General features: G+C 40.1%; 2 protein-coding genes across 2 annotated transcripts; one reads left to right on the top strand and one right to left on the bottom strand.

Annotated features, from left to right (window-relative positions):
* The first annotated feature begins 261 nt into the window (after positions 1–261).
* LOC138038291 (uncharacterized) lies at positions 262–15,506 on the top strand. Its single transcript, XM_068884079.1, has 12 exons — positions 262–392; positions 3,089–3,230; positions 4,847–4,960; positions 5,519–5,573; positions 6,616–6,736; positions 8,603–8,691; positions 9,333–9,524; positions 11,281–11,373; positions 12,114–12,186; positions 13,182–13,290; positions 13,523–13,928; positions 15,216–15,506. Exons 1-12 carry the CDS (start codon positions 327–329, stop codon positions 15,391–15,393), a joined length of 1,638 nt encoding a protein of 545 aa, XP_068740180.1. The 5' UTR covers positions 262–326; the 3' UTR covers positions 15,394–15,506.
* LOC138038292 (uncharacterized) lies at positions 14,366–22,452 on the bottom strand. The gene is made up of 8 exons (XM_068884080.1): positions 22,200–22,452; positions 21,792–21,945; positions 20,744–20,848; positions 20,084–20,145; positions 18,062–18,125; positions 17,326–17,545; positions 15,734–15,889; positions 14,366–15,160 (listed from the first exon to the last, which is right to left on the bottom strand). The coding sequence occupies exons 1-8, from the start codon at positions 22,362–22,364 to the stop codon at positions 14,947–14,949; spliced, it is 1,140 nt and encodes a 379-aa protein (XP_068740181.1). The 5' UTR covers positions 22,365–22,452; the 3' UTR covers positions 14,366–14,946.
* Positions 22,453–24,060: the final 1,608 nt, after the last annotated feature.

Genomic DNA, 24,060 nt, shown 5'->3' with positions numbered 1-24,060 from the left:
ATTATTCTACTCGGGCTTGCTGGATATAAAATGATTATAACCAACGAGACGCGTCCCAGTTGGTTTTCTATCACTTCATATCCCGCGCCCCCTCATAATAAATTACCTTGTTTATGATACACTTTAATAACTCTAGTCAAAGTACATCCATATCGATGGCCGCTGTTTCAATACCTGAGAGGTGGTCAGCAAACTGTAAGGCGGGCTCAAACCTTATAAATTTCAGTATATTTGGGATATTTCATGACGTCGTACATAGCAATACTGCACGAGAAGTTTTTCTTTTTCCTTCGGGTTTGAATGTAAGTGTTCTGAAACAGAGAAGAATGGGCAAGCTCAACGTATCGATGTTACGGTACCTCTCATCAGAGGAATTCAGGGTTCTAACAGCGGTGAGTTGGCTAAAAATGCAAGAATTTTCACCGTATTAAAGATTTAAGTACAGTGAACGTATTCCCGAGCATTTGGTCTTTGGTCCGCGAATAATGTAAGCAATCTACTTCAACGAAACAAAGATTTTAAACAAGCTGAGAAGATTCACAATAGCCGAGGCAAAGAGTTGAACCCGGATCGATGGCTTCACCTTGCAGTTTCCGATATCCACTAGACTAATGAGACAACCTACCGGAAAATCGAATTATTTAGTGTATTGAATAGTAGTACCCAGCAAAACAGTTGAAAGTTAACCGTCTTCAACGGGGTTTTTAGACCTAAATACTGTAGATCAGCGCGGCATAGCTTAGAAACGCTATTTCTTGTTGAACTAAAGCTGTAATTCTGTCTGTTTTCATTCTTTTTAGAGTGGTAAGCTTGTCAATATTAACATTGGATATTGCGTCGTGTAATTGTTACGAAATGTCCAATGTCAGTTTGAGGGATGGAAATTAGTGTTGACCAAAAAATACCTGTTAATCCCGATAATTTCTGTACGAACATGAAAATGTATTTATTCTTTATTATCCTTGATGTTATCTCAGCTACAGTTGTATTGGATGTTGTTGTGAGTGTAGAATCTGCTTTTGTTTTTAATTGACCGTCTCCCACCCACACTCCATTTCATTTTATAGTAGTATAAGTTTTAAGTAGTATAAGTCGGGGACCAAGGACCCCTATATATGCCAAAATTGTTGATATTTTTCAAGAGTCAATAAAACAAAAGTTTAAAACTCTGCAGCAAATTCATTCTAAACTGCAGAAATAAGTTTATCTGTAAATCCGTTCTGCAAAGAGACATTTATCTTTACACAAGCCATGTAAACATGACCATGTAAGTTATGGAGCCGCAAAAGTAGAGACTTTCAAGAAAGACAAATTAACACACCTGTCAAAAAACTTGAATTCCGCACAATCACTGATAGCAGGAAAGTGGATTCCCCGAAATTTTGTCATTTGAAAGAAGAATAATCAAGAAATCATCCGACGCATTTGTTTTTGGTGGTATTAAATTTGTTAGTTAATGGGGAAATATAGCATTATGTTTGGAAAGGTCTCCGACCAAGAACACCATACTGTACACGATATTAGTTATTTAAAACTCCTAGCACCAATGACTGTCAGGGCCTCCACAGACTGCCTAGACATTTACGGTAGTTGTAGACAACTAGATATTATTGACAACTAAAAAACCCAGTGTATAGGACGAGTTGTTGACAGCTAAAAATAATGCTAAATTTTAAGTTGTCAACAAGTACTGTAAGCAGTTTCCCTTGTCGAGAAGGGAAACCGCTCAGTTGTCGATAACTACATTTCTGACCACATACTTTCTACTGTGTGGGGATAGGCAGTTTAGTTGTCAACAACTATTGTATTTGATTGTATCTTCGTTGTTAGTGGTCAGTTGTGTTTCTCTACAAAGAAAACATACTTTTTGGAATACTATCACCATCATTTTAATAGTCTTGTCTTTTTTTTTTGTCATAATTGCCACTATTTACATGTATTTTTTGTACAATGCTTTCATACAATGCTGCCTTAAATTCCCTATTAGAAATGGTCTTTGACCTTTAATTTAACAAGTATCGGCTTCCGTGGCTCTCCAGCCGCACTTTGCCCTTCCTCATTACAGATAATATCAACAATATGTTTCTTTTCTGAGGTTTAAAATTGACTTTTTCACCCGCGAGTGTTTTTCTAGGACACCGCCATTTTGAAACGTACATTAGATCACGCGCAATTAATGTTATTTCCCAAGTTCTAGCAGGAATAATTTTGTAATCGACAACTAAATACTCTAGTGTGTGGAATGCTTCCATCGGACGTGGTTATTTGTTGATGACTTTGTCTTGTCAATAAAAGATAGTTGTCAACAACTAAGTTTTGTCTAAAACGAAATTACAGGGTTGACACTTATTAAAAAAGTTTTTAAAAAGTAAAAAGTTTCGATGACTTTGGTGACCTTCATCAGTTACATGTACGTATGCAAATATGACTAATGATGGTAAAATGGGCAAGTAACAAGTATGCATAACGTGTGTGCCAAAAAATCAACGATTATTTTGAGTTTCCACCTGTGTACCTCAATCTCAAGAATTTTAGAACATTTTTTGGCACACGCGTTATGCATATTTGTCACCTACTTGCCTATTTTACTATCATTAGTCATATTTGCATATTTAACCATTTTACGGTACTTTTTAAAAACTTTTTTAATCAGTGTCAACGCTGCAATTTCGTTTTATATCATGCCTGATTACAACCACGGTATTTTTAACTAAATGTCTAGTCTGTGGATGCCCTCACACTTATAAAGTCACATGCAACTTTTCTTCATGCTTGAAGATAGGAAAAGAACTTAGTAAACAATAATATTTACTTATTGACTGAGTGGGAGGGCTGGACGGGAAAATATTTGGCCTGAGGTCATGGCGTATGGACCGAGCGCAGCGATGTCCTTGGGCCATGACCGAGGGCCAAATATTTTCCTATCCGGTCTGACCTAAACTCAGTCAATAAGCATTTTATCATATGGGCTCTTTACACTGTTCATGAGCACTCAGGAGGGCAAACAGGGTTGAATTGGAGGATAGGTTGAAAGCTGTATGATAGTACCGTAATTATTATAGTAACTCCTATTATTTTTACAATTCAGGTGGAAATGGGAATGAAAAATCATGAACTTGTACCTGCACCCCTTGTGGCTTCCATTGCAGATCTTAAACATGGTGGATCCCACAAGATCCTCCGCGAGCTCTCAAAACATAGGTTACTGTGCTATGAAAAGTCTGGGCTAGGTAAGATATATGCTCAGCTAAAAAGTTTCCGATCTCTGTTAAAGACAGAATAAATGTGGACTCTTTGGGAAAAAAATGTTGCCTTTTAAAAGTAAAACTTTTTTTCTTATTTGGAACAATTTGTAAAAAGAAAATAACAATTATTTTCTTTTTACAAAATTATTGCTTTCCCGATTGCTTATGTTGAATGCAGCAACTCTCGTAGTCTACTGTTGTTTGGTATTGTAAGCAGCTTCATTGTTTTAAGGTCTAAGCCATTACTTCAATTAATATTGTTATAATAATGTTCAGACTTTTGTTTTTGGCTTGCATTGGGCATTGAGCCAACATTATACTCTACGAGAGCTGCTGCAAGACACAAAACTTTAATACTTAGTTATCCCCTCTCCACAAATCCAAAGCTTAAGAAATATTCCATGGTCATTCAAGGCAGTCAAAATGGAAACTCCATGGAATAATCCTAAATCCCCCTAAAATACACAGGGTACATTTAAAGATGGACAAAAGGAGGAATTTTCTTCCATAGAAACCCTTAGCAATTTCTTACATTTAATGTCATTTACGCAGTCTACAGTGGGGACCCTGTGGTGACGGAACATGACCCAGATAAGAAAAGGAAATTAGTCGCTTGGCGGCAGGCGAAATCAGAGTCCAAGGCAGGATTCAAACACATGATGGGTTCCCATCCTTCACATGGGTGCATTTACACCTTAAACATCTATAGTTGCATGATGTGGTGTCAGGATGGCTTAGTGGTCATCAACCGGGCCTCCCACCTCTGAGACCCAGGTTCAACCCTGAGGGCAGTCCTGTGGGGTGAGTTTTGGTCAATCTCAATCTGGATCCAGGGGTTTTCTCCAGGTACTCCAGTTTTCCTCCTTCGTCAAAATCGACTCCCAGTCAATTTCATCTGGCTGGGTCTGCGGTGCTCCGAGATCGCACATGGATCGCATGGCGGCAGCCGTGTGGTGCCTTCACATGCATTCGATCTGATCCTGTTGAGGCAGTTGATCCTGAAAAGCCCTAGCAGGAAGCAGTCAGCTAAGCATGTTTACCTTTTAACTTTATCCAGTAAAATTACTGGTAGTCAGTGACTGTTAAGTAGAGGAAGTGCGCTACAATGTGAACTACAGCCAAATAATACAGTGATACATGTACGTTATTTTGGTACATTTGTTATTATCCAACTCTAAAGACAAAACAGGAGACTTCCTTTTTACCTTATAATAAGTGGTGTGATGATAGCTTTTCCAATTTTCTTTGAGTGACCGTAAACTGAGGTTTGTCTTTTTTAAGTGAAAAGGAGACTGTAAGTTTTAAGAAAAAGTTGTTTAAACATGTTTATCAGTTTTTCCTCTGTTTCATGAAGTTATTATAAAACATTCATTTTTTATGTCTTTGGTGTCAGTGCAGTACTCTACTTTCAATGTACATGTTGCCTTTCTCTCCTACAGTGTAAGCCAAAGTGGTGCATAGGACCTTGGATTGCAGTCACTGTGGTAGAAAGACAAATCACTGACACTACTTCACATGACAACCTCTGTATTATTCAGTATATTGCTCTTTCTACCTTTGTAGAGATACCCTAATTTCTCTGATCTTTTGAACTGTTGCAGTTCAAGGATACAGGCTCACATTTTCAGGGTATGATTACCTGGCCTTGAAAGCACTGACATCAAGGGGGAGTGTGCAGTCTGTTGGAAATCAAATTGGAGTGGGAAAGGAATCTGGTAAGTGTACATTATATTATTGCCCATTCAAACACTTCGGTTTAAGTCATTTTACTTCACTTGGACGTTGGTAAAACTTATTGCTGTCTTCCTCAATCTGTTCGGGAAATGTGTGTTTACAAATTCATGAGACCTGGCAGCCATCAAAAATGTAATATTTACAGGTAGGTGTTGTGTGTTTATAGGTAACTTTTTTTTCAATCCTGCACACTGACAGAAAAGCTGGAGTGTTTATCTTATTAGTAATTAATGTTATTACGTAGATTCTGTTTTTTCTTGGGTTAAATATTTTTACATAAGGTTCAATTACTCTTAGTCTAGTATTTATTATCACAATAAATTATGAAAGAAAGGAAAGTCAGTATTGAACTGGTTGAAAAAATTTTGAACCAGGAAAAAATTTTGAAATGCAACATATCCAAATTATGGAATAAACATGTTGGAATTCAGATACAGAGTACCAATGATTATAATGTGTATCACACAGTCACTTCACAAGTCAGATTTTATGTTCATGTTTGATATGTTGTGGAGTTATGGTACATTTAATCCTCATAGATATTTACATTATTGCTGATGAGGAAGAGAATCAACATGCTCTAAAGCTGCACAGGTAGGTATCATTAAACTTACTGTAAGAATATGAAGGTTTATTTACTGACCTTTTACATTTTTAAAGACTGGCTTTTGCTTTACTTTCACAAAAAGTAATTAAAAATAAAAGATAGATAAAACAAAATAGTTGTTTCTGACTCAAATGTGGTCTTAAGAAGACTCTTGTAAATCTCGTAACTCTGAAGACAGCTTCTGAACCATCTCTGTTGTTAAAGCACCATTGTCATGTACCCATGTGAGTGTTCAAAACATTTACATTTAAATTGAGTGGCTTTGTCCACTGTACCCATAATAAAATCGAATTTTAGTGCAGCCAATGTAATAGTAAACCTGGTAATTGAATCCTGGTAATAATACGGAGAGGCAAAACTTTCCTCCCGAAAGTGTGTTGAGAATCTTTAAAATTTCAGATGTTCAAACTTCTTCATGAAGACCTTCACTGGTCCCATTGACCTAATTTCTTGCCAAGATCCTTGAAGACCGCTAACTTGTGAAGATCTTTTGAAGATCCACTATTTCCTTTTCTAATGATAAAGATCTTGAAGAACATTGATTAGATGGATCCCAAGTGAAGATTAGTATCCTTAAAATTCCCTTAAGTATATTAATTCTGTGCAAGTACATGTACTACATACAGTGCATTGTAGTTTTGGCAACTGAGGATTCTTATCTTAGTCTCTTTAACGAGCCTGCAACAATTTTACAAGATGCTAAAACATCCTGTGAGGTTCTTTGCCAAGGTGTTAGAGAGAAAACTAAATTGGTTTTCCTATTGTTTATCCGCTGGATAGTGTTTTATCCAGTCGATTCCGTTATCCACCTTTTGAACAATTGAGGCCTGGTGTAAGACAGTAAAATCTATTAAGTCTCACTCCCAGCAGGTCAGTTGGTTAATGGGTTTTTGGGTGAATTGACTCCAGAACCACCACCCCTCCCCCCCCCCCTCTCCCCCTCCTAGGAGTCATTGGGTTAAAGTACTTTTAACCACTTGCAAATTTGATTCTGTGGCTTTCTAATCAAGTCAATTTTTGTCTCTGTAGACTTGGTCGCACCTCTTTTCGTAAGCTCAAACAGAAGCGGGATTACCTAAAACATCGTAGAAGTGTGTCGTGGCTGTACCTATCACGCTTGGCAGCTGTGAAAGAGTATGCTTACATGAAGGTTTGTTTTTATTGTCAAAGGGGTGACCGGAAAACACTGACTCCCGGTCCGTGGACCCCCCTAGGGACCGGGTCCACAGACTGCCTTATGGACCGGTCCACGGACTACCCCTATGGACCCCCTTCACGGAACACCCGAAAAATCATATAAATTAAAATATATAAAAGAAAATAAATAACAACAATTAAGATTTGACTTACGGGTTGTCTGGATAGACCACTTGTTTCAGCGAAATTACAACCTTTTACCTCCACAAATTTAACAGACTCAAGCTCGGGCACAAGCCTGTATGTTAATCACATGTTGCCACTTCCTTCCTTGTGTATTGCGCCTGATAATAACTACTGGTAAGTTCTACTGCCATTTCGTTCAGAAGAGAGCAAGGTTGTGTTCATAAAGCCTGTGGCAGGTTCATAAACCTGCGGGAGAATGATCCAAAAAAATGGTAGAGGGAAAGAACACAAATACTTAGTTATTATTGGTCTTTTTCGGAGCACTCCGGTCCACAACAAAGGAAGTGGCAATATGACATGTTTAATATACCTTGCACCCAAGCCTGTGTCTGTTAAATTTGTGGAGTGTCACAGTTGAGATTTCACTGACACAAGTGGTCTGTAAGTCAAAACTTTAGTTGTTATTTATTTTCTATGTTGTTTTGAGGTGGTCCGTGCAGGGCCTATGGCGCCCATAGGGGTAGTCCATGGATTGGTCCATAAGGCAGTCAGTGGATCTGATCCGAAAAGGGGTCCACGGAGAGGGGGTCAGTGTTTTCATGTCACCCTTGCCAAAGGATTCAATGTCATAATGGTAAAAAAAAAGTCTTAACTTTCCACAAATATTTTTTCTCCTTTTTTTATCATGTGTTGAAAACATAGGGGAAACAACTATTTGCACTGTAGGACTCTTTCCAGTCATGCTGAAGCATACAACAAGAGTTTCAAAAATAATAATTATTGAAAAGACAACCTGAAAGGTGCTTAAGAATTTCTTTTGGAAAGAGTTTTCTTTCTTTTTTTATCTTCACGATACAGTAATAATTTATTATAGTTACTTTGTTTATAATGACCTTATTTAAAATACAGTGCAGCTCAGAGATAAATTTTGTGTAAAGGTGTGTGCACAAAATGCAGATATGTGTGTCTGCATGTGAAATTGACATGTCTGATTAATATCAAAGAGCTTCAACTTGGCTATTGTGTGTTATATAATTGTGTTAAGACTTTGTGTTGTATTATTGTCTTGTCTTAGTCAACTAGACTTTGTGTGAAACAAACAACTGCCCATCAAATGGAATTGCAAAGACCGGTACTTGTATGCACTTGGTCAAAAACAAGTTCAAGCTATCAGAATAGACCATTTTCAAATTCTCACAGCTGGACTGGATCTAGCATGAAATGGAGGCTAATGCGGGCAAATCATTTCAAATGCAAATTAATTTGCCTGCATTAGCCCCCATTTCATGCTAGATCCAGTCCAGCTGTGAGAATTTGAAAATGGTCTATTAATAGAATGTTAATTAGTGACCTTGAATGAGCAGTAAGGGCGGTCTGCATATCTGAGTTTTTGAGAACTGATGTGGTGATCACTGTGCCCCATAAAACCATGATAAACCTGTTAAAAGTGTAAGTGACAGAAGGGCTAACAGCTGGGTGAATGAGCAAGTGAGTGATTGACGGAAATGGACAAATCTGCCTTTTGAAGACATGCACGTACACACTTCAGCTTGAGTTAAAAGGGAACTTTGTAATAAGGGAATTCTGGTTGGGAATTTTCCTTTGCATGTTTTGCTAATAATGAAGGCTTCCAAGCTGATTGTGAGCATTGATCATAGTTTAAACCAATTGGCTTGACTTTTGTACATTTTAGGTACTTCATGATAATGGCTACCCAGTTCCAAAACCCATTGACTTCAATCGACATGCTGTTGTCATGGAACTTGTTGATGGACATCCATTGTAAGTTTGTCAATGACAATCATTTCTGATGCTAAGATAAACAGATTCTAGAAATACCTTGTACATGTAGTTTTGTGTAATAAAAATTTTGTAATAAATTTGTAAATCCTGAGTAATAATGATAATAATAATATAAATAATAAATACTGTAGGAAACAGACAACTTTTTTGAAATACGTGTTTTGGCATGCTTATGCCATCATCAGTTTAATGATCATCAGTAACTGTTGATGATGGCATAAGCATGCCGAAACATGTATTTCAAAAAAGTTGTCTATTTCCTACAGTATTTATCATACTTGCTACTATTGCAACCTTATGGAAATAATTAATAATAATAATAATAATAATAATGGTAAGAATTATTTGCTGAAATCTTGGAACGACAACTAATGGAGGACTGGGACGCATCGAAAAATTGCACTCAGGGAGAGAAGGACAGTATGAAATGGTAGTGGGGGGAAGGGGAAGGGGGTCCCAATCTTCTACCAGCTGTGTGGTTTTTAAATGGCGGCCAATTACGAACGTTGGACCCTGCACTATCATCTGCCTGCCAAAAAAAAGCCTGCTCTGCAGGCTATTTCCTGCCAACAAATTTTAATAAAAATAGACCTCATATTCCGACCTGTTATTCCCTTAAGGTGTCAAGTTCATGAAGTGTGTGATCCTTCCGCCTTATACAGTGAGCTGATGGAGTTGATTGTACGCCTTGGCAGTTACGGACTTATTCACTGTGACTTTAATGAATTCAACTTGATGGTCGATGAAAATGATAAAGTGACAGTAATAGATTTTCCGCAGATGGTCTCAATATCTCATTCAAATGCTCAGTGGTGAGTTAAAGAGTTTGAAGGCTAGAGCCCACATTTCCAGACAGTTCTGTGCAACCATTAATTTCAATGGTTCTATAAAGGACACAGCTCAGTTGAACCGTTTCCAGGTTGGCTCAGTTGGTTGAGCATCGGAATACCGTGGGGAGGTGGTGGGTTCAACTCCAGGGGTGGGACACGCTTATGAAAGGGGTGGGGATGCTCTTCGTCTCGCTGGGGGGGTGTAAATTTCCGATTTTGGTCTCACTTAGGGTGTTCTTGGGAAAACGCCATCATATGTACCCCTTATGTAGCCGTGAAGGTCTCGTTTAGGGTTTCACGCGAAGAAATATAAAGGGGTCAAAAAACTCCTGGGCAAAGCCCAGATTGGTCTCTTTAGGGGTTTAATTCAAATTTCCGACGAGCATACCCACCCCTTCATATGCGACTTCCCCTCCGCCGAGGGGTTCAACTCCGACCGGACCAACACTCGGAGTCTTAAAAATAACTGAGGAGAAAGTGCTGCCTATGTAATTTCATCTGCAAATGGTTAGACTTTGAAGTCTCCTCGAATAAGGACTATAAAACATAGGCCCCATCTGAAAACCCTTGTCGAGGTCCCACACACGTACACTATTCGGAAAGAGTAGGGCATAGAATTCCCAGTGTTGTGGCCTGTCCTGTGCGGTAGGTCATGGTTGGGAGGGTAAATTCTCGAAAATATTAGCTACATGATGAGCACCGGTGGCTTAGTTGGTGGTTCATCGGGCTGCCATGCAGGAGGTCGCGGGTTCGAACCCCGGCCGGATCAACACTCAGGATCTTAAAATAACTGAGGAGAAAGTGCTGCCTTTGTAATTTCATCTGCAAATGGTTAGACTTTCAAGTCTTCTCGGATAAGGACTATAAACCGTAGGCCCTGTCTCACAAATAACTTCTATGTTCATAAGTTCCCTGTGTGACATTAAAGAACCCACACACTATTCGATAAGAGTAGGGGATGGAGTCCCCGGTGTTGTGGCTGTCCTGTTCTCTCTCTCCAGCAGAAGTGACCTGCTTGGCAGGCATGTCTCTAAAAAGGCTTATGGTGTATGAGGCCACCTAAGCAGAAACAGCCATAAGTCAAATACGGACTTTGCCGAGTGCTGGAACATGTAGATGTAGATGTGAACTACATATACATCTTTCAGCACCTGGCAAAATTTTTTTGAGTCATGACTGTTTTTGCCCACCACACCAGGCAGGCCACATTTTGCTGCATGGAGAGAAGACAACAGACCACAAGACCGTCAACTCTGTGCCCTGTTGTATGTTAATTCCTTCTTACAAGCTATTGATTGAAGGCCTTCATAGTGCTGTAGGTCTCAGAATTTTCAGATTTTCGTTGAATGCCTGTAAGCGTTGTACAATTCTTTGGCCATTACAAAAATATAGCTTATGTCCGCGGCAAAATTAACTTCTCTAAAATATTATAAAGTGAACTGCCTCATACAGCATGCCATAAATACTAGGGCATGCAATGACATGAAAAGATCCCAAATTTTCAGCCCTGTATTTTGTCTTCTTTTCCCACGTTTTGTTATTTTTTACTGGCAAGCTCGGCACCGTCATTTTGTCGGGGCCGAATTTTCGTGAAATGACCGAACGCGCGCTGTTACGTATGAGCGAAAATCCTGACGGGTTCTAACAGGGCTTAATCAATGTTCTGCCTTTGCATACATTTAAAGTTTTTGTTTCAAAACCTACAGACAAGGATGTTTCTTTTTGGTCTATATTCAAGGTATTTTGACAGAGATGTCCAGTGCATCAGGGATTTCTTTCTTCGACGTTTCTCATACGAAAGTGAGCTCTATCCAAAATTTGCTGATATAAAGTAAGTGACAAACATGATCCAAGAGAGTAAGTTTATGATTTCTCTGAGATATCTCGCGGGCTATAAGTCTAATTTAGCGGGCCGTATCCAGCAGTGTAACCCGCTAGATTGAATTGCAGTGGTTTCGCTCGATAGCCTATTCGCCCAAACTGAAGACCCGTACGGACACACAATGAACCGGTAGATATTTCACGAATTCTTATCGTAGTATTTTAAATTCAGAGTAGGAATACGCTGGTCTATATAAGTATATAGATTTATTAAGTTTAAATTTCGTTTGGTCTTAGTTCAGTCATATATTACGTATCGGGCGAAAGGACCTGCTCCCCGCTTGCTCTCAAACCTTTGGGTCATCGCAGTTACGAATATTACTGAAACAGTAACCAAGGGGAAGTAGTCCAATTTCAGGCTGGAACTGGATTTGAATTGTACTGGAACAGTACTCTGCCAAGTGAGCTATCAAGCAAACGCAACCTTGTCTTTTCACCGCTGAGTACATGACGGGCGCTCTCGGCGGTGAAAAATCCTGGGAACGAGGTTGAAGCCAACCGAGAGCTTAGCCGACCAATTGTCGTAGTTGGTTGAGCATCGGACCAACACTCGGGGACTTTTCGAAAACCTGAGCGGAAGTCATCTTCAGAGTCACGTGATTTGTGTAACTTCAGTAGATACTATAAGAACTCCGGTTGTTTTTTTTAAAAATGAGTTCGACTATTTTATCGTTTATTTTTATCCATCAGGCGTCTGCATAACTTGGATGTTGAAGTGGCAGCCAGCGGTTTCACTCGGGACATGTCTGAGTCATTTGACGAGGTGTATATTAAATCATAATTTCATCATGTCCGCGATAGTTTGTGATAATTAGGTTGAATTGATTTATTATCAATTGTGCAAATGTTTTCATGAGGCCCTTTGCTCTGTGGAAAATGGCACCGCGGCCGTTGATGCGCGACCTTTAGAAAGGCGAAATTGGTCTTAGTCTCCTTTCCCATTGTTTTGGCGGTCAATTAAAACAGCCATAAAGGTAATAAAGGTAACCCATAATTTTGCAACAGTATTGAGTATTTGCCTGGTATCTGGCCGCAGATCGAATCTGTCTTTTGACCTAGGCAAAACCTCATTTAACGTACCAGAAAGACTTGCTATTACCTAGGTTTTCACAGGCGCTATCAGGTTTTTACTAGACATTTGTTTGCTTTGGTTTCAGCTCTGTTTACATGCATAGTGGCAGTTGAAATGACGTGAAATTAATAGAATTGCGTGTACACGAAGACTTGATTTTAAAGTCAATAAAAAATCGAATAATGTGATTATATTGATATCCTTTTATTCTCTCAGTTCTCCACTTATTCTTGCGCTCATGGTCAACGCGGTCGCTTTGAAAAATACAAACAACAGACCTGCGTATTTGTGGTGATCGAGCGCATTGACGAAACGAGAGGTATTAATTGGTAGAGTCGATACATTTCCAGAAACTGAAACTGTAGCTCTGATTGGCTCAATCCGAGAAAGGAATGTGGTTCCAATGTGAGCAGTCATTCTTTTCGGGGGAGCGTTGCGTGACATCCCGAAAGACGGCTGCGAAGGAGACTAAGGTGGTCTCGATTCCTGGTGTTATCATTTTGCAATTCTTTATAGCACTAATGAGAATTAATTGATGAAAATCAATTTCAGTGTTTGGATAGCCTAGAGGACCGTTTCTCAAAAGCCTCGAAAATCACGACTTGAAATGTTTTTTTTTTAAACTGGATTTGAAAGTGTTTTATGTCACCCCAGGACACTTCGTTCCATCTTATTCTCTTTTTCAGGCTTCTGCTGACCTGAAAGCTTGCAGTGACAGAGATTCTGATGACGCTGGCGAAACCGCGCATGCCCAGGAGCTGGAAGAAAAAGACGAAGATGATGAAGACATCGAAGGTAGATGAAACTGATGGAGCGATCCGTGCTCATAATCAAAGTTCTAAACAAGGGGGTTTAAAACAAATCTTAAAACTTTAAAACTAGATTTTCGACCGCCTTCTGTGGTCTTCTTCAGAGGAATGTACTCTGCAAGTCACTGAATGCAAATATATAGCAAAAGATGCCACTGATGGGTGCCCCTAAGGGAGGAAACCAGTGATGCGTAAACCCTTTTGATGTTTTGTGGCAGATAATTGTGAGGAAGAATGCAGTCCAGACGAAAGCTTCGCAGATGATCAACAAAATACAGATGACGACTCTCGGTTAAACATGGGCGACATGGAAATACAAGAAAAGAGCGAAGACTGTGAACTAGAAAAGCTGAGTAATCAAAATAAAATGCATAGACCCTATCGCGATGCCAAAAGTCACGTGACCGAGGGGTGCTTAGACGATGACGTCAGAAGTATATCAAGTTATTCGACAACGTCAAGTATTGACTCTAGGGAAATCAGAAGTAGAGTGAAAAAGAGTTTGGACAAGAAACAACGAGACATGCGCAGACGAAAGCGAGGCGAAGCGTCCGCCGTAACTCGGTCAAGGCGGGAAAACAGGGAAACCGTCAAGCATGGCGCGCAATCATGGAATGACGATTGGTGAGTGGAGTGTCAAGATTCGAACAAAATGTAGCCGATTACTAAGATTACGAGAAAACACAGCAATTCACGTGGTCGTCTCCAGGGTCCCGTTTCTCGAAAGTCCCGAAACTTTACGGGCCATTTTTGGGTGTCACAATTCCCTTTGTATCTCAAGAACGAAGAGGATTTAAGTTGTCAAACTTCACAGTTATTTTTCTTTCTCTCACCTTGAAAACAGGTTAAAAGATCGGCTTTCCAAAACAAGCGGTTGGCAGTTTCACAAATGGCTTTTCGGGACTTTCGAGAAACGGGCCCCAGGGGCGAGAGATGCTTACGAGCGAGCTCACCGTGACAATTTAGGGTTTGACTGGTTTTGCTTTTAACCAATCAAACTGCGTAACAAGGCTATCCCAACATCCCTTTCAACACTATAATATTATTGCAAATTAGAACAGTTCGCTTTTCTAGTTTTATTAAATATCAAACTGACAAACCGGAGTTGTGAACTATTTACATTGTTTGTTTGCTCAAATAAATAGCCTCGTCAGACAATCCGTATCCCAACAAGATCCTCTGTAGAAAATATATCAGCAAAACTTAGTACAGTGGGATCGTCCCTTTGAGAGTAGTCCTGAAGAGGTGATATTGACTGAGCGGAAGGTGTCCTCTGAGGATGACTTCCGCACAGGTTGTTGAAACATCAGTCAATGTCATCACCAACAGGCCTTCTCAAGACTATTCTCACCCGGACGATTTCACCTCCTCAAGTTTTGATATGACTCTTGGGTTCAAAATATATTAGGTAATAAATTTGAAACTCTGGTTTTCCCTTTTGATAATAATTAAACCGTCACCGTTTCTGCCAGATGGTCTTACGAAGTAGGATGCTCGTGTCAAATTTTGGTTTATTGTTTGTGAAAGAGATATTTTGGAAAAGGACCGTGAATTTTGCCACTTTTAAAATAAATCTCGTTCAGGGGAAAAATTTTCTATCAGTGAAACCTTTGAGCATGTTTAGAAGTCGAGAGGCCGCTGGTCACTGGTAATGAGTCGACATGATGCCTTTCCTTTCCGACACCCAATCAGGTGCTATTATGAAATATCCTCGATCGCGTGCATTGGTGTTGGTGAAGAATGCATTGTCGTGGATGTAGTCGTAATCATCGTGTGTTGGATTGTGGGAAGGGTCCATCCGGGGCTTCAACAAATGACTGAGGGTCGCATCGCCAAGTCCATGAGAACCGCCATACCTGAAAGTGAGGGTTATTATACGAGAAAACTTCAGTTTGGAACTTTCAATTTCAGGGTGCAAGGATGGCGCAGTGGTGAGAGCACTCGCCCCCCACCAGTGTGGCGCAGGTTCGATTCCTCGACTCAGCGTCATATGTGGGTTGAGTTTGTTGGTTCTCTACTCTGCACCGAGTGGTTTTTTCCGGGTACTTCAGTTTTATACCCTCTCCTCAAAAACCAAAATTTGATTTGATTTGTGTGAACTTGTTAATTTCAATTTACAGTGTCCCCGATCAGTGCTCTACGGCGCTAGAAGATTAGACACTTAAATAAAATAAAGTTCCTTTCCTTTCCTTTCCACTGGAAAATGTTGTGAATATCGAATACAGCAGGAAATGATTACGACGGCACTGCCCTTAATTCTATTTGAAAACTTGATGTCTTAGCAGAAGTCGAGTCTATCAATCGCTTCAAAACAGATTGTGTGTCGAGAATCTCGCTTCATACACAGTGGCGGTGCCTCCCTGGGTGGGCGGGTTATTGAGAGATGAAGATAAAATTAATTTGGTGTAATTTTCTCGTTACAACCTTACCTATTGAGGTGTTCCAGCAACCGTTTTACCCTCAGATAATCGCAGAACTCACACTTCCCTTCCGTGTGATTAAGGTGGTGATAGTGCTGATGTCGGGCATGCTCTGTATGCTCCACCACTTGGTTCTCCGTCTCGGCCGCTTGTTTTTCTTCATCCCTATGAAAATCAAAAATTCCCGGGTTGGTTTAGCAAATCGAGTAAACATGGCCAAACGGGTTATCGTGGTTTCCGGTATTTGGGGAATACCAAGAGTGAAGAAGATAAGAGTGTTGATCTTTCACTTTGCGGCCTTGCCCCAGAACAGTCACAAGTGAATTTACTTTGCGCGCGAAACAAACAAAGGGCCGCCAATTTTAACCAATCAGAAGAAGCCATGTCACCACGCCTGACTGTTTCTGCCATGTTTTTTTCAGGGACATAACAACTGATTTTCGCGGGAACAGGTCTTCTAAAGATAGACTCATTTGTGACTGTGCTGGGTTTGCCCACCCATGCCATAACAACACACTTATTCACTGTTGGGAATACTCTACCCAATCACCTTTTGTGTTACTGTTTAAAATAAATTCATCTTAGAGATACATGTACCGCCATTGTTCAGGATATCTCGCACTTACTGCGCACGCTATGGCGTACTGGTCATCGTCAAGCAAAACTCCTATCTTAATTCGATGACATTAAGACTTCCTTTTCTCTTTCCAAATATAAATCAGCCAAGCCTCTCCCTGAATTGAAGGATTATTCTTAATTGTCACTTTCTTCCAAGTGAAGTATTATCGTTCATTTTTATAAAAGCCGAACCCCAACGTCTGGACTCGCAGGACTCGAACCTAGGAACGTGTGATTAATAACCCCTTCACTTAACCACTAAACTACCACATCACTAACTGCGAGGATGTCATTTTTTTATTAATGTCAATAATTTCTTCTTCCAAAAGTACCGCTGTAAACGTGTATTATCTCCCGGTAAGAAGCAAGCTTACACAGTGAAAAATGTCGGTTACAAATGCAAACTTCTAGAGAAAGCTAACCATTTTAAAATCAAGCTTCAGACTTAACCATTATTCATCAATGATTTTATATATATACTAATTAGCTTTGGTAAATAATCGGCACATTTTCTAGTCAGTTGATCATTAGTGGTTAAGTGGATAAAAACAGTTCCTTCTGGGTTGAAATCCTGTCCAGGGGCTGCTTTTACAATTTTTTCTTTTTATTTGCTACCACAAGTCCTGGGACAGAGTGATCTAAATGGAGGATAATACTTCATTAAGGCAAACTGATAATGAAGGATAATCCTTTATTTGAGGAAGAGATCGTATTGTTTAAACTGGACTGTGCAGCTGTGACCCTCCTGGGCCACCGTAACGGGTGGAAAGATCCTGGAGCCCAGTGACAGTAAGGTAACAGTAACGGTAACAAGGTTCGATAGCCTAATGCGAAGAGCCCTCTTCTGCACAGATTCAATAACATTACCAAGGTATTCCGTCAAGGCCGCCCATTATTATAATAAGGGGAAATTGTACTTTTAGATATTTTTACGTTCTCGTAGCCATGGTCATCGTCCTTGCTTTACCTCCCTACTTTCTCACCTCATTGATCCAACAGATTTAGGGCGTGGCGGTAACCGAGGCCGATCAGTTACTCGTTGTGAGCAAGCGCTCTTGGCTCGTCGTTGAAAATACAGTTGTCTAGAGAATTGTGGCTTCCCTAAACTCTTCTCTTCGGGTTTTGGTGCTGCGGGCCTCCCTGGTAAAGGATTTGAAGTTGCCTTTGACAAAGTATCCATGAAATTGTAAACCACTGCCTTCTCTGAAACAAAAAAATCAAATCCCAAGTGATTTATTCCCATTCCGCGTGCAACTGTAGTAGTAGTACCCTAATACTTTAATCGGTCACTAAATCACTAAAAGGCTGTTTTTGGTCACCAATTTAAATAGTGCTGAAAAACAGTAGATAAGTCTTTACACTTACTTTATGATGAGTACCTGTACAATTGGAAGCGTTACAAATTTAAAAGAGTGGGGTTTCGAAAATAAAAAAAAATGATTTCCAATAAAACGACCGGGTCCATATGTCTGGTAACCTTATAAGTATAAAGAATTAATGCGAAAACACATTTTGCTTCAGAGGTTTTCCGGTGAAACCCCAATAAAGTTGGGCAAACACTTTTCTTGTTGCAAAAAGATGTTGCAATTTGTGAGAGGCCTTCAGATCGAAAGGAGAACGCCAAGACACGCGCTGCGTGTGCCACATTTAAATTTCCATGTGCAACTTACAAAAGAAATATTAATTTGCACACTCTTCAACGCGAAGTATTGAACTTACCATACTCATTTGAAGATCTCAGCCAGTTATTAACACCGGGTAAAACAGGGGACCTCCTTTTCGTCTGTAAACAAAAACATCTCCAGCTGATTAAAAACTTTTCGGTTGTCAGCGCGCGTTATTAAACAAACGTATTGGTTTCGCGTAACTTCTTAGATTCCGCTTGTGTTAACCCATTTCCACTTATCTGCACTACCAAGCAAACACCTTTGTCTCTGGCGAACATCTTTTTTTTCCTCTGTAAAGCGTCCAAAGGTCGTTTAATACTTCGGCGCGGAGACCGTTCTGGGGTCGGATAAATGGCATCCGACATTGCACACGATAACTGCAGTGTTATTCACAACATTGCAGTTAACTGTTTCCCAAAACACTGGGTACTTCTCAGTTCGATCTTTTCACGAAAGGCTTTCTCCCCACACCCCAGAACAAATTGGAAGCGCCATATTTTCGCTTGGTTAAGTAACAATTATTCCACAAGCGCTCGCTGGATTGAGGTGGTAAATCTTATGTCCAATTCTCTGCTCTCTCAGATCCCATAATACCCCTTGTTTACCCCCCCCCCCCCCCCCACCCGCTTTCAAAGAAGAAAATTGCATAGGCATTGTTTCCGATTTCCCTAGGGACATCTTTATGTCCTAGGAGAAACTGCAAACAAGAGGTATTATGGGATTCGAGAAAGAAGTGAATAAGAGCGAATGGACTAACTGTTTTGTTAAATTTTCATTAAATTCTGAACTGTCTTACTCACAGAAGGACAGGATGTTGTCTCAGTTTTTACAAAATGACCGAAACAATCAGTTTCTATTTGAGGTCATTATGGTATATGGGCTGATAATCGAGACTGAGTGAGCCAATCAGAAAGCTAGAAACGCAATATCCGAGATTGAAAATTTAATAATAACACATAAAGGAACAATTTGTTTTTAAATCGTAAAGGATGACACAATTGATATTAAAGTGACTATCCCTATAATCGTATGGGTAGGACTAAATTATTGATGACATGTAAAAGGCCTAGCGGCCACTATCATTTGAATGCTGGGCTCCTGATGCTGGCTATATAAGGGGTTTGCAACCGGCCTTTTGAGACAAACTTATCGAAGGCGAAGGTTACGAACAAAGGAAACTAATATGCCCCCGGATCACTGAATTCTTATTTAAGTGAGAAACTACAAAAATTGCTTCCTGAATCATTGAACCAGCTATCTTTTAGAAGAAGAGAGGAAAAAGCAATGATGATCTTTAAGTCCCTTGACGGGTTGGTCCCCCGTGTACTTGCGTGAACTATTCAGTGAGCGAGGCGCAGACTATGACTTGCGCGATTCTTTCCGTACATTAAACTTACCCAAGATGCCCACCAACTATTTGAAACGTAGCTTTAGCTATAGCGCTGCCTTACTATGAAACTCTCTACCTGGAAGTATTAGGGCGATCAGATCAATTTGTCATCAATATTGGCGGCTTGGATCATTCGATTCTCACTCGGCAATCTCGTAAATCAGTTTTTAAGCTATTTTAATTATTTATACCAAATGATTGTTAATTAAAATACTATTGTTATTACTGAAGTTCAAATAAAGAAATACTACTACTACAACTCTGAGTGGTGGTGTCTTGGTTGAGTCATCCAACATGAATGCGGTCATGACGTAAATAGCAAACCACTAAAATGATGAGTCCAATGTCAGGGTCGTAACGAGGTATATGGGATCAGGGATGAAAGGCCTGAAAAGGTGCGGGATCCGGGATCACAGCCCTGGGATCTTGAGTCACAACGTGTGGGATCGGGATCAGCAGTATTTTTCATGGGATCAGGGACCAAATTTTGCGGGTTCAGGGATCAAAATTCTCATCATTTTTGGGATCAGTGATCAAAATTTTGAGTAAAAATATGGGATTATTTACGATAAATATACCTCGTTACGACCCTGAAATGTCAGAGACGAAACACACTCATGTCAGGCTGGCCGTGAAAATGTTCATTGAAGTCAATAAGTTGCATTTTCAAGGTCTTAAAATTACCTCATTTCTTTCCAGTCTGTTGTGAAGTGGAACCTTTTGACCCGCCAGACCAAAGAGGCGATCTACGAAGAGTAGACAATAACTGAATTTAAGAAACGACTTCGGGACGCCGCCAAACCGTCAATGTGGTAAAATGTGCTGCGTGTATTTTAGTATATTTCTCTGCCGTATTCCGCAAACAACAACAAAAAATATTCAAATTAAGGTTTTAACGATAGCCTGAACACACAACGGTGAATCTTTCATTTATTACCTCTTCTGCAATAACTTTTCGTCACAGGATGCGTCGCTCATATTGTATCAAAGGCTTTTGTCACTCCAATCGGAAACTAGCCTCTCTATCATTAAAATTATGCCAAAAGAAGCAATAAGAATTTTCCATAATAGATAAAAACATTTTCTGTTGACTGTTTTTTTAAAGAAATATCTCGAGATGTAAGCCGGAAACAGCTTATACAAGCCACAAGGGTCTTCTACGCAACCCCGCAATTGAAATTACGCTCCGCTTCCACAATTTCGCGGCTCTCTTTTCTAACTCAAATCAGGACAGTGGGTTGATATTGGATCGTGGGTGTTCCTTACCGTTCACTGTGTCTGCATTCGATGAGGAATGATAAGTGAGATGGAGGACTATGGATTACAAACTAACGAATGACTTGCCTCTATTTCGCTTTGTACTCGTTGCTTCTCCTTGCCAGGCTTCTTGCACAAGTTCCTTTGTTGGCTGAATAAACTTTTCTAACAGGGTCTTCTCTGAATCGGTGGCTGCAAAAACCACAATCTTTAGTATAAGCGCTGGGTAAGCTATAACTAGAAGTAATAAACTTGCCCTCCGACTCAGTCAAACATTAGCTCTGAGAACAAATCGGCTCGTTTCTTTAGCATCGTAATTTCTAAAAAAAGTTGGAAGTTTCGTTTTTATTCCGACTGAACTCACTTTTTGAACAAGCTGCCTTTAGGCTCTAAATTCTTGTCTCTTTCTTTAGGCTTTTTTTAGCTTTATTTTTATGATGGCTTTCTCATTTAACTTTTAAGTTTCGCTTATTTTGTGTCTCGTTAACTACAAAATTAATTCGCTTGTTCTTTTAACACAAAGCCTCCTTGCTCGACTTAACATTACTTTATAAAGAAACTAAAATCTTCATGCAAATTCCGTGGTCGCACAGAATAAAAGCATAGACTACAGACCAAGAGGTCAAAGCTTACTAAGTTATCATGTTATAAACTTCACCTTGTAAAACGTCATTCGAAAATTGGCAAATAAAATAATTTGCATTTGGACTCAAAAATAATTCGGAGAAGCCACAAAAGGATTGAACACCAATTAGTATAGTTTGTATCCACTATTAAATTGCGTTACTCTTGTTTGCAAATTTTTGTCAACTTTTAGAATTGGTACATGATTCAAGTTCTTTTTCAATACCTCCGGTATGTGGTCAATCACACAAATTCCAATATTTTCAAGTTTTTTCGCATGACTGAAATAGAACTGTTGCCATTTTGCCAAGGCAGTTTCCTGGTGACATCGTAAGGTTTGGATTTGGCATACAACACCGTACACAGCCGGTTAACCGCATCTTATACCGCATTTGAATGGTTTGCAGTTCGTGACCGAGAAAACGACAGACCCTCGACAAGGTCGCGTGCGTTTTGACATTAAATAAATGTATCAATGGTACCGAAGAGCACTATTTTAGTCTTTATTCACCTGAAGATCGTGAGTTATCTGGTGTATTCGTATCCACGTTTACGCAGCCGCGTTTCTTGTCCACGTTGATGGTCGACAAGGCCCTCTCGAAATCTTCTTTCAAATCCAAATAATCGCTGGTTTGTAACGCTCGCATAGTCTTCCTGTCAGGCTTCTGAAAACGAAATAGAGAGAAATACGTCCTTTTATTTGCTTTCCCAGCTAACTATCTTGACTATCTCTTAAACAAACTGTGCGGATCCGCCAGGTGGGTGACAAATTAGGGAAATTATTTGACTTAAAATGGTTTGTGTTGCAGCGTCAAGAATCACGTTGAATCTAAAATTGTGCAGTAACTCCGTGTGCGTTTCAAAGCTCCCACTTAGTGTGCTTCCAGTATGTCTTGACCACAAAAAAGTGTCTCCAAACCTTTGGAACCGGTGGATGATGTCGGCTTCCATGGTATCGATGAGCTTTTTGAAGATGAATTTGAAAGCCGGGTCGCTTGCTTGAGAAGTCAGTTGTATAAATTGACTTTCCCATGGTGTGTTTTTCTGGGACGAGATTCGGAGGTAACTGCACCCACTGAGGCATTTTAGAGGGAAGGTGAAGAAAACTTGCGCCCCGGCGGCTGATTTTCACTCAAGAATAATTTCTGAGCAATATTCGCGATCTCAAAGGGGGTAAAGTCGTAAACTAAAGCAGTCGCCATGGTGAAATCGGCAGCCCGTCTCTAATTGGTTGCCGAAACGATGCCTGGCGGTCATCAGCTGTCTAAGTAACAATGATTGTACAAGAATTGCCAAGTTTTGTCAATGTCAGGAATCCATGGTTATCCAGTTGAAACCTAGCCTGCGTGGCTGGCGGAATATTTTATCGCAGGATTATTAAACACTCGCGAGTAAGATGATTTTGTGACGCGACTGGCATGGGGACAACTAAGCAACCATCGGTTTAAATAAGCCAACAATAAAATATCCCGCCATCTTACCAGCCTGATGCAAACCAACTTTACGGAAGATTTGTTTTGCGTATAATGATCATTGAGACTTATTTCGACGTAGTATTTATTTCACACGCGTTCTGATTTCATATTTGTTTCCTATATCAACTTAAAATGTCAAGTGATAACGCCTTTCTTGTTCAAGAAGAGAGAGAGAGAACGTAGACTCTTTATGGTCCTTTATTTTTCCGTGAGATCAGCAGACCTCTCAACCTCAAAACACCGAAAATCTGGAGACTGATGTCAAAAAATCTGGAGATTAATCGACCGGCAGACACAACCAAGTAAACACAGGTTCTTAATAAGAGAAAGTGTTTTTTTGCTGCTTATATTTTTTTAAAAACATGTGTGGACCTTAACAACACAGGAATAAACTTTATCTTCACAGCTTCAATACTCACAGCTTAAGTCCAGCCAGTGTGTGAGCACTGAGCTGATCTCATTGCTCAGGCTCCAGTTGTTCGAAGGATGGATAGCACTATCCACTGGATAAATTAGTATCCACTGGATAACTCAATTGCTTTTGCTAGTGTTTATCCGGTGGATAGCGTTATCCACCTTTTGAAAAACCGAGGCCAGCATTATATGCAGTAGCTGCCTTTTAAGAACTATCCAATAGTTCATCAGGTTCGTCAGCAATTTCCACCACTTTGAAAACGTGATCAAAATGCGAGAGACTGGTTATGATGACCTAATTTCAAACAGATGTTCTATATATGATCATGGACAGCAGTCTGTCATGGACTGTAGACGGATGAAGAATTGAACAGCTTCGTTTGTTAAGTTTAACTATAAATTTGCACAGAATTGACGCAGGAAACTCACCTAAGCAAGCCAAAAATGAAATGCTACAAAAAAATTTATTCTTTCAGCTTGCGCCTCTATTTATCGTGAGATTTGTCTGTCTCGTCGTGAGACCGTGAGATTAAAGTCTCACGACAAAATCGTGAGACTTGAGAGGTCTGGATCACTGAGATCGTCGAGATTGAGCCCGTCTTACCGTTAATGGCGGCCATCTTGATTTTCAAATGTACCGAGTCAACGGGCGTCGGGGATTATATATCTCTATATCTCTGAAGGGAGGGGGGTAGACTCTTACTCCCTCTTACCCCGCCCTGAAAATGGGCCTGGACAGGCCTATTTTCAGGGCGGGGTAAGAGGGAGTCCCGGAACAGGACTAGGAAAGTCGCGGGGAGGAACGACAGCCGGAAAGTATAAACCGTATCAGGGGTTCCTGGGAAGAAAAGACACCGCGGGACTCTCCCCTGGAAAGACTACTAAGAGATT

The sequence above is a fragment of the Montipora capricornis genome, chromosome 2, assembly GCF_036669925.1.
Source record: "Montipora capricornis isolate CH-2021 chromosome 2, ASM3666992v2, whole genome shotgun sequence".
Taxonomy (NCBI): Eukaryota; Metazoa; Cnidaria; class Anthozoa; order Scleractinia; family Acroporidae; genus Montipora; species Montipora capricornis.
This window is presented reverse-complemented; position numbering and strand designations above follow the sequence as displayed.